The sequence below is a fragment of the Phycodurus eques genome, chromosome 1 (genome assembly GCF_024500275.1).
Source record: "Phycodurus eques isolate BA_2022a chromosome 1, UOR_Pequ_1.1, whole genome shotgun sequence".
NCBI classification, from domain to species: Eukaryota; Metazoa; Chordata; class Actinopteri; order Syngnathiformes; family Syngnathidae; genus Phycodurus; species Phycodurus eques.
The window spans coordinates 37,935,636-37,947,135 of record NC_084525.1 but is presented as its reverse complement, the minus strand read 5'-3'; the positions used below and the strand labels follow the sequence as shown (position 1 = coordinate 37,947,135).

Genomic DNA, 11,500 nt, shown 5'->3' with positions numbered 1-11,500 from the left:
CAAGCAGTAAAATGGGACTCGCACCCGTGAGATAACCTCCACAGTGGAAGCAGCCATGGAGGCGGCTTTTGCTTTTTCTGCTTCATCGTATGTGGGCAACGAAGTGGCCACACTATAGGGTGGTGGCACTGGGAAGTCACTTTGGAAACTGGTCTCTGTTGTAAATAAGTAGAGGAGAGATTGATCCACACAGGCCACTATCACGGAACGCAGCACTAACTCTAAAGTGATTTCAACAACAAAACGGCCAATTTGTTAGGTACAAACCAGGCACAGCTGCAGTTGCACCCAGGTCAATGGAGGCGTAAGGGGGCGGAGGTGCATCTGCCCCTGTAGCGTCCGCTGGTGGAGGGGCAGGAAGGACACTGCTCTGTGTCTGACTTTGGTCATGCGACGCTCCAGCCTGGGTGGCGGCAGAGGGTTGCTGCTCACTGCCAGAAGCCTCAGCGCAGTCATCCTCGTTGTGTAGCTGAAAGAGAAGACAAGACGACACCCTGATAATGCCATTCGATCCACAAGGGTGTCCTTGAGCTTGGTGCAATCTTAGATGGGAAGGATCCAAAGGCAGAAACTACCGTAATTTCTCGTGTATAATGTGCACCTATGTATAATACGTACACCCCCTAAATTGACCTCAAAATTCTGGAAAACCCTTCTACCCATGTATAATGCATTTTTACAATGCATGATTTTGCTTCTATCCATATGATCAAAATGAAGTATCTGTATTTTGTTAGTTTTTTTTTTTTTTTCAAAGAATTATTCTGAAGTTAAGCACTTGGTTTTAACACTTAATGCTTTTTTTAATTTACTTGCTCTTATTTTGAAATTCACAGCCCTACTTTTATTGAGTAAATTAGAAAACACACAGTTGTGCTCATATGTTTGATTACCCAGGCAGAATTTGTAAGATGGGTATAATTCTTGAAAGAAAACATGAAGGACCAGGCGAAACACATTTAATTTAATTTTAATAGGATTCAAATTAATGGTGGGCGACTGGTTAGCACTTCCGCCTCACAGTTCTGGGGACCGGGGTTAAAATCCCGGCCCCGCCTGTGGAGTTTGCATGTTCTCCCCGTGCCTGGGTGGGTTTTCTCCGGGCACTCCGGTTTCCTCCCACATCCCAAAAACATGCATGGTAGGTAGATTGTAGACTCTAAACTGCCCGTAGGTGTGAATGTGAGTGCGAATGGTTGTTTGTTTCAATGTGCCCTGCGATTGGCTGGCGACCGGTACAGGGTGTACCCTGCCTCCTGCCTGAAGATAGCTGAGATAGGCTCCAGCACGCTCGCGACCCTATTGAGGATAAGCGGTAAAAGGAAATGGATGGATGGATGGATTCAAATTAAACGGTCAAGCATTTCAGAAAAGCATTATCATTAAACATAACCATAAATAAATGAATGGTGGTTGTTGTTCAGTCATATTTAAAAAAAATTTAAAAATTCACAAGTTCTCCCAGGGTATGTAAACTTATCAGCACAAATGTACATATATGCAGTCATATGTACCCCTCTCATATTGGAATGAAAGTGTAGGCTACAACATTTTTCTAACCTTAGGAGGCAGTGGCATTTTGGAACTAAAGTGTACAGCTTTTTCATAACCACTACATGGGGACATACATTTATAAAATGTGAAAGTTTTTTTCCATTTGTCCCTATACCCATGTATAATGCGCACTATTGACTTTTGACAATTTTTTGGGGGGGGGGGTGCGCATTATACACGAGAAATTACGGTATTTCAGTTTTCACAAGAAACTCAGTAATTCCGCTGTGTGGTATTTAACTTGTTAAGGACAACTGACAACAACCAAGAGGACAAGTGTCAAGAAATGACTGACTCTGTTGATAAGGGAAACTCAAACAAACAAATTAATTAAGGCACAGACTGAACTAAAAGCGTGGTAAACAGCCAACCCTACTGCAGCTTCTGACATCATTCACAAGGCCACACCCTTTAAAGGCACATATTAATACACAAATGTAGTAAAGTGTGTTTGTGTGAGTTTGGGCTTGATTACATTTTATAAAACTGGTTTATTGATTATAATTCTCTTTAACCATGCTTTATTATGGTTTTATATATTTTTGCAATACATTGCTATTTTTCTTTACTGACTGATTTTTCTTTACTTTACTAAAAACGTTCGTGAGTTACTTTTTTTCAATGTTGTTTAATCTAAAAACTTGGGTTCTCAGGAGGACAATGATCCAAAACACACCAGCAAATCCACCTCTCAATGGCTGAAGAAAAACAAAATGAAGACTTTCGAGTGGCCGATTCAAAGTCCTGCCCTGAATCCTATTGAGATGCTGTGGCATGAACCTTAAAAAGATGGTTCTTGACCCTCCAATGTGGCTCAATTGGCCACAATTGCTGCACAGCGCTGTAAGAGACTCATTGCAAGTTATCACTTGATTAAACGCTTGATTGCAATTATTGCTGCTAAGGGTGGCCCAACCAGTTATTAGGTTATTGTTAAACAAAATAAAACACTTACAGGGTTCAACACTAACTTTTCCATTCGTAGCACTGGCCCATGCATGATGTGTGTAGGGTAACGTACAACCCCAATTCCAATGAAGCTGGGACGTTGTGTTAAACATAAATAAAAACAGAATAAAATGATTTGTAAATCATGTTCAACCTATATTTAATTCAATACACTACAAAGACAAGATATTTAATGTTAAAACTGATCAACTTTATTGTTTTTAGCAAATAATCATTAACTTAGAATTTTATGACTGCAACATGTTCCAAAAGAGCTGGGACAGGTGGCAAAAAAGTGAGAAAGTTGAGGAATGCTCATCAAACACCTGTTTGGAACATCCCACAGGTGAACAGGTTAATTGGGAACAGGTGGGTGCCATGATGGGTTATAAAAGGAGCTTCCCTGAATTGCTCAGTCATTCACAAGCAAAGATGGGTCAAGGTTCACCTCTTTGTGAACAAGTGCGTGAGAAAATAGTCAAACAGTTTAAGGACAATGTTCCTCAAAGTAGAATTGCAAGGAATTTAGGCATTTCATCATCTACGGTCCCTAATATCGTCAAAAGGTTCACAGAATCTGGAGTAATAACTGCGTGTAAGCGGCAAAGCCGAAAACCAACATTGAATGTCCGTGACCTTCGATATCTCAGGCGGCACTGCATCAAAACAGATATCACCACATGGGCTCAGGAACACTTCAGAAAACCATCCATCCATTTTCTGAGCCGCTTCTTCTCACTAGGGTCGCGGGCGTGCTGGAGCCTATCCCAGCTATCATCGGGCAGGAGGCAGGGTACACCCTGAACTGGTTACTAGCCAATCGCAGGGCTCATACAAACAAACAACCATTCGCACTCACACTCACATCTACGGGCAATTTAAAGTTGTCAATTAACCTACCATGCATGTTTTTGGGATGTGGGAGGAAACCGGAGTGCCCGGAGAAAACCCACGCAGGTACGGGGAGAACATGCAAACTCCACACAGGGGGGGCCGGGGATTGAACACCGGTCCTCAGAAGTGTGAGGCAGGCACTCTAACACACTTCACCGTGCCGCCTTCAGAAAACCAATGTCAATAGTAAATGCAGTTCGGCGCAACATCCATAAGTGCAACTTGAAACTCTACTATGCAAAGCACAAGCCATTTATCAACAACACCCAGAAACGCCGCCGGCTTATCTGGGCCCGAGCTCATCTAAGATGGACTGATGCAAAGTGGAAAAGTGTTCTGTGGTCTGAGGTGTCCACATTTCTAATTGTTTTTTGGAAATTGTGGACGTCGTGTCCTCCGGGCCAAAGAGGGAAATAACCATCCGGGCTGTTATGGAAGCAAAGTTCAAAAGCCAGCATCTGTGATGGTATGGGGCTGTGTTAGTGCCAATGGGATAGGTAACTTACACATCTGTGAAGGCCCCATTAATGCCAAAAGGTACAAACAGGTTTTGGGGAAACATATGCTGCCATCCAAGCAACGTCTTTTTCATGGACGCCCCTGCTTATTTCAGCAAGGCAATTCCAAACAATATTCTGCACGTGTTACAACAGCGTGGCTTCGTAGTAAAAGAGTGCGAGTACTAGACTGGCCTGCCAGCAGTCCAGACCTGTCTCCCATTGAAAATGTGTGGCGCATTATGAAGCGTAAAATACGACAACAGAGACCCCGGACTGTTGAACAGCTGAAACTGTATATCAAGCAAGAATGGGAAAGAATTCCACCTACAAAGCTTCAACAATTTGTGTCCTCAGTTTCCAAACGTCGATTGAATGTTGTTAAAAGAAAAGGTGATGTAACACAGTGGTAAACATGACCCTGTCACAGCTTTTGTGGAACGTGTTGCAGCCATAAAATTATAAGTTAAGGATTATTTGCTAAAAACAATGAAGTTTATCAGTTTGTCTTTGTAGTGTATTCAATTAAATATAGGTTGAACATGATTTGCAAATCATTGTATTCTGTTTTTATTTATGTTTAACACAACATCTCAACTTCATTGGAATTGGGGTTGTAATTGGCATACCGTAGCTTTGTAAATTATGATTGACAGTGACTCGAGTTATATCTGTGAAATATTTTACTGTGAATATGAAGTTTGTCTCCAACAAGCAGTGGCTGTCTAAACAGGTCATTTCTTGTATGAAATTTTAAAAGACAATGGAAACATATGCATGTTCACTACTTGCACCAGTCAACACACTTCCATCTCAATCCTTAAAGCCTCTTTGTTAACAAACGAGCAGGACTTGATTTTTAGTAACAATGTAGCTTTTTTTAAAAACATGTAGTACTGTACATGAAATTATAACTAAATACATAAGTTGGAATGTTTTCTAAATTATTTGAATGAAGAACTTAACCTGTGGGTTTACAGTCTGAGTCCCGACACAAATTGTCGCCGTGCAGAATGCAATCATCTCTCGTGATTGGTCCGTTTTAGTCACATGCTGTCATGATGTACTCAGCTTTCCCCTTGGTTCCACATACCACCTACACCACCGCCTTCTTTATTGATTTTGCAGTACAATTAAACGCATCATTTGGTCATCTAGGTCCATTTGTTCTAGCAGACACTGTTCCACGGTCGCCATTGTTGTTGCTTTGTTCCTTGTTCCGGAAAGGAAAAACAGCTACCGGAAATGGCCATAAAATACAGAGGAAAGTCCACCCTGTGGTGTCCCAGCCGATACCAGCCGTAGCAACACTCCCGGCTTGGAGGAGAACTGGAAGACATTTTGAAAACAGCGCGCGTGGGTTACACTCGAGTACAAAGGCAAACTGTGCACAAGATAGCCGCAGTGACCTCAGCGTGCCCGAACGAGTATAAAGAAGCCTTTAATTACCCTAACCTGCTGCACATCCTTCCTATTTCTCTCTCTGGCCAACCTGGACAGATCTTTCTCTCTTTCTTGAGTGTCCAACCTGGCATACATGTCATCATATGCCTCTTGTTTGGCCTTTGCCCTACATCACATCTCCATGTATTCTTGTCTCCTCTCCTTGGTCATCTCAGTGTCCCACTTCTTCTCAGCTAACCTATTTCCTTGTATGATTTTCTGTACCCCCTCCTGGAAGCCGTCACCTTATCGTGGTGGAGGGATATGTGTGTCCCATTGATCCTAGGAGCGAAGTTGTCTGGGACTTCACGCCGCTGGTAGGGTCACCCATGGCAAACAGGTCCTAGGTGAGGGACCAGAGAAAGGATGGCTCCAAAAACCCCTATGAAGAACAAAACAAATGAATCTAGGTTTCCCTTGCCCAGACGCGGGTCACCGGGGCCCCCCTCTGGAGCCAGGCCTGGAGATGGGGCTCGAAGGCCAGTGCCTCGTGTCTGGGCCTGCACCTATGGGGCCTGGACGGGCACAGTCCGAAAGGGTAACGTGGGTCCCCCTTCCCGTGGGCTCACCACCTGTGGGAGGGGCCATAGGGGTCGGGTGTAGTGCGATCTGAGTGGTGGACAAAGGCAGGCACCTTGGCGACTCACAACTCTCTCTTTGTCTGGGATGCTCAGAACTACTTTGTTTAGATCAGACATGCCCAAAGTCCGGCCCCCAGGCCAAATCCAGCCCGTGTTCATATTTCCACTGGCCCGAAGCCCCTGACATAAAACCAATAATATGTGGCCCGGCAGTACAAAATACACGCGCAATTTTATTTTTCACCATAGGATGGCAGTAAATTTGTGGCTGAACTCTCGTAGGGCCGTTTTGCGCATGATCTGTTTTTTGCCCATTTCTAAAATGGCAACTGGAAGTAAGAAAAGGAAAGTTGATAGCGAGGGCCGACGTTTCCAGGACAAATGGAAGTCTGAATATTTTTTCACTGAGTTTAGAAACAATTGCATCTGCCTAATTTGCCAAGAGACTGTGGCTGTGTTCAAGGAGTTCAATATAAAGAGGCACGACCAGACGGAATATGCTAATTACGACAAGCTAACTGGGAACGAACGCAGTGAAAAATTTAAGCAACTGGAAGCTGGTTTAACGGCACAGCAACACTTTTTCACAAGAGCCAATGAGCCGAATGAAAATGCAACAAAGGCAAGCTATGAGGTGGCAACGCTGATTGCCAAGCACTGCAAACCTTTTACTGAGGGTGAATTTATTAAAGACTGTGTGATGAAAATGGTGGAGAACATTTGTCCTGAGAAAAAGCAACAGTTCGCCAATGTTTTCCTGGCTCGTAGCACTGTGTCACGAAGGATCGAAGAAGTTTCTTCTGATATTAAGAGACAGTTGGACGCAAAAGGAGTGGAGATTGAATTTTTTTCGTGAGCCTGTGACGAAAGCACGGATGCATCCGACAGCGCTCAGTTCCTGATTTTTTTTAGAGGAGTGGACAGTGAAATGAACGTGCGTGAAGAGCTACTTGACCTCCAGAGCCTTAAGGACCAAACAAGAGGAAAAGATTAATTTGCTTCTGTTTGTTCCGCCGTACATGACATAAAATTAAAGTGGAATAAAATCACGGGGATTATTACGGATGGCGCACCTGCCATGGTTGGCGAGCACAGTGGATTATCAACCCTAGTGTGTAACAAAGTAAACGAAGAGGGAGGTAAAGCTATAAAACTCCATTGTATTATTCACCAAAAAGTTCTATGTGCCAAAGCGTTTCCGTGGATCTCGGTGACGTTCCAGCCCATCTGCAGTTGGAACTCATTGAGCTGCAGTGTGACACAGTGTCGCAGCCGGTACCAACAACTCCCTCTTGTCAACTTTTACCAGCAGCTGGATAAAGACAGGTTCCAAGAGATTCGTACATTTGCTAAGAAAATGTTGAGCTTGTCTGGCTCGACATACTTGTGTGAGAAGACATTCTCAGTCATGAACATGAATAAGAACCGCATGAGGACAAGACTAAGTGACTCCCTTGACATCTTAAAACCACCGCTTTTGAGCCAGACCTGCCCCATTTACTGCAGTCGAGATCTCAGTATCACCCTTCACATGAATGCAAACATGTTTGTTGATTCTGATGAATAAAGTTTGAGTCAAATTTCATAAAAATACTTTATTTTGCATTTCATAAATTTTTATTTTAACCTTCATTTATCCAGGTCAGGCAGTTATAAGATCTAACTAGCAACAGACAGCATAGTAAAACAAAGTAAAATAAAAATACAAAAAAGCATTCCCCTCGTCGGTAGCATGTAAAATTAATGCTGGCCCGCATGACAATTTTTTTACGGCAATGTGGCCCCTGAGCCAAAACGTTTGGGCACCCCTGGTCTAGATCCTTCCAGAATTTCTCTTTCACTTCTAGGTCACATTCTACCTGTGGGGCATAGCCACTAATGACACTGTACATAACACCCTCAATTTCAAGTTTCAGCCTCATCATTCGATCTGATACTCTTCATCGCAAAGACATTCTTAGATAACTCTGAATTTAAAATAACACCTACTCCATTTTTCTACACCATGGTAAAATAATTTGAACCCTGTCCTTAAACTTCTAGCCTTACTGACTTTCCGCCTGCTCTCCTGGACACACAATATAAAAACAATAGAGGAGAATCTGTAAGTGATTTTTAAGACACTATTAGATACACCAGTTCGCCAATGTTTTCCTGGCTCGTAGCACTGTGTTTTTTTTTTTTTTTTTTTAAAACCTAAAATGGTTATCGCTAGCATGCGAATGTTTGTCACGGATGCTAACCGATTAGCACAGGCTGAATTTGTTTTCTCAAATTCTGTACAGAGTTTATACCATACACTTTATACCAACGTATGCAGTTAGATGATAGAAGTACAGCCCTCACAAATGAGAATAAAATGCATTTTAATCGTAAAAAGGAAAAAAATAATGAGAAATTTAATAAATTGGGGGGAGGGATTACTCAATGATATATCATACCGGTTAGATGCTTATGGTTGGGATGCTGAAATTGTAATCTCACAACCACAGCGTGCATGACGTCACTCACGTTTGCTACAAGATGAGTTTAAATGTAAACAAACAACTGCAGTTTTCTAACAGTCGATTGTTCGTTGGAGAGTAACACGAATACTGAACGATTGGTTTAATTCTTCTCTGATTCTTCTCTAATTTCTCTCGTTTTACTTCATTTTAGCACCACATCTCATCTCTCGCCATATGTTCTTTGGAATGCATTCTTCGAAAAATAGACTTCGGCCGGCTCTACATTGGGGCAAACCTCCTTGCTGTTGTGGCATCGTAGACAAGCGGCTAAAGTCTAATAGTGCCGGTATTCTCACCTCAGTAAAATACCACAGCCTCATGACTGCCCAGCACGACAAAGGAGAAAGTAATTGAGCTGCTGTAACAGGCTGCCAGTGAAGGCGCACACAACAAGCGCGAAATACTCTCCAGCGTCTCCATCAAAGAATGTCATGGCAAAATACGCTGGAAGCACTCACACAACTAACATTCAATAACAACAAAGTGGGGTACAAGGAGAATAATAGCGAGGATGTTGTCACAGGCTGCCAACTCACAGCCGCCTCCTCTTACAGGGAAATAGCCCAAACAGCAGGACATCATGTATTTGACAGGTCCTGCAACAGACCACTTGAACCTGGCAGCTGCAAGGATGACCTAACAGGCATCATTGGCCCCAGAGTTGTCTGCCTTAGCCGCTGGAACAGGGAATGTTGACTGCGGTCAAGCTAGCCTCCACTCGTAAAGTAGCAGTCAAGCCATCCATCCATCCATACATTTTCTGAGCCGCTTTTCCTCACTAGGGTCGCAGGCGTGTTGGAGCCTATCCCAGCTGTCATCGGGGAGGAGGCGGGGTACACCCTGAACTGGTTGCCAGCCAATCGCAGGGCACATAGAATCAAACAACCATTCGCACTCACAGTCACACCTACGGGCAATTTAGAGTCTCCAATTTATGCATGTTTTTGGGATGTGGGAGGAAACCGGAGTGCCCGGAGAAAACCCACGCAGACACGGGGAGAACATGCAAACTCCACACAGGCGGGGCCCGGGATTGAACCCGGGTCCTCAGAACTGTGAGGCTGACGCTCTAACCAGTCGGCCACCGTGCCGCCGCAGCCAGCCACCCCTAATTTTGTTCATACTATGCATTAGGATAAGTCGCCAACTAGCGGCAAAATCCACCTTCAAAATAAAAGCCTACCAATAATACAGACGTCAATGCTCTTCGGTTACAAAATGCAACCAGCAAAGTTAATTTGAATCTTGAGATGCATTAAAAAAATTTAGTTTGTTTGATATCTTATGAAAAATAAATGGTAAATGTACTGCACTTATATAGCACTTTATCTACACCATCACAGTGCCCAAAGCGTTTTATAAAGCCACACATTCACGAACCAATGGGCGACTGCTGCCATGCAAGGCGCTGCCAGGCCCACTGGGAGCAAATTGCGGTTCGGTGTCTTGCCCAAGGACACTTCGACATGCAGACAGTCGTAGCAGGAATTCAAACCTGTTCTACCTACTGAGCCAAAGCCACTCTAAAATAACCCCATTGGTATCGCAAGACAAGTCCAGATCTGTGTGACAGACAATCAAGGACTCCACGAAAAGAGGTTTGATGAAGATCTGATATTGTATTTCAAAATAAAAGTCTCTGAAAACTGCATATTTTGCTGTCATTACCCCTGACTGAAAGAAAATCTGTATATATATATATATATATATATATGTATATATAATGAAATCTTTTTAATGAGATATCGCAACACCGGTCCAGTTCTGGGGGACACTACACCACCCCAGGTCTCCAACAAAAGAGGTCCCATCCAAATCTGATGTGGCATTTCAAAATAAAAGTCCCCTGAAATTGGTATATTTCACTGTCATTACCACGGATTTCAAAAAATCATTAAAAAAAATCTATGAGATATCGCAACACCAGTCCAGTACTGGGGTGTGGACACTACACCACCCCAGGTTCCCAACAAAAGAGCACTGACGTCCGTATTATTGAGAAGCTTTTATTTTGAAGGTGGCTTTCGCCGCGAGTAGCCTACTTATTACCGTAATGCCTAGTATGAACAAAATTAGGGTCGGCTGTTCTTGAGTGGTACTTTACGTGTGGAGGCTGGCTTGACCGCAGTGAATGTCGGACTGACCATCTCATGTGACATGGCGCAAGATCACCGTGCTTGGGCTACTTCTGTTCGGGACGCCGTCCAGGCCAATGAAGACGCCGGCCCAACCCGTACTGGGTGAACGCAGTTTCACCAACACTTAACAGCATAATGCTTATAAAGCGGATGAAATTATGTTCGCTTTACAGAACCAGTTTGCTAGTTTAGCATACGCGGAAGTATTCGTCTTACAGGTTGCCATAAAGTCCCGCAATGGAATTCGAGAAACCTTCCTTTCAAACAACGTAACGAGCGAACAATAACGCATTCCAATTACATGGTAGAAAATGGTGACAGGGCCCTCTTGCTGGCTGTTGTAAGGTAGGCCAAACATACCATTTTACTATCAGTACTTACCACTTGGTATCGACTTGTTGGGTCCATTCTTAAGAGATTCAACTGGCGAGTGAGCCAGTCAAGAAACCACAGAATTGTATCCTGTTTACAAAAATAAAATACCTTGTCGAACAAACACTGAAACTAACGGTACTAAGATCGACGGCGTAAGAAATGGCCGCAGTCCGCAGAACACTTCCGTCGTTGTTGCTGAAAACGTCGAGTCGTGTCACGCTTGTCTCAAAGTCGAGCACTTCCGCTCAAATATTTCAAAATATACGGTGAATATATATATATATATATATATATATATATATATATATATATATATATATATATATATACACACACACACGAACACTCACACACTCCGAATATACGTAACACACATTTCCTCATGCAGTTTGAAAGACTTAAATTAAACATTAATATAATGACAAAAAGGTGACTAAAGATATGTTTCACTTTTTTCTTTTGTTTAAAATAGACGGAATTAAATTGCGTTTAGTTTTTTTTATTATTATTATTTTGCAGTCCGAGTGATGCATTTCCGATATTGGTTCGTTCTTCCCAATTCC

At 42.9% G+C, this 11,500-nt stretch overlaps 1 protein-coding gene across 1 annotated transcript in view; it reads right to left on the bottom strand.

The window, feature by feature from the left end:
- The window catches only part of ndfip2 (Nedd4 family interacting protein 2), an 18,233-nt gene extending 7,087 nt beyond the window's left edge, over window positions 1-11,146 (bottom strand). The window contains exons 1-3 of the mRNA XM_061691227.1: window positions 10,944-11,146; window positions 268-469; window positions 25-155 (exon numbers count right to left, since the gene is read on the bottom strand). Coding sequence (XP_061547211.1) covers window positions 25-155; window positions 268-469; window positions 10,944-10,970 — 360 coding nt within the window. The 5' untranslated portion in view covers window positions 10,971-11,146. The remainder of the gene's footprint in view (window positions 1-24; window positions 156-267; window positions 470-10,943) is intronic.
- Window positions 11,147-11,500: the final 354 nt, after the last annotated feature.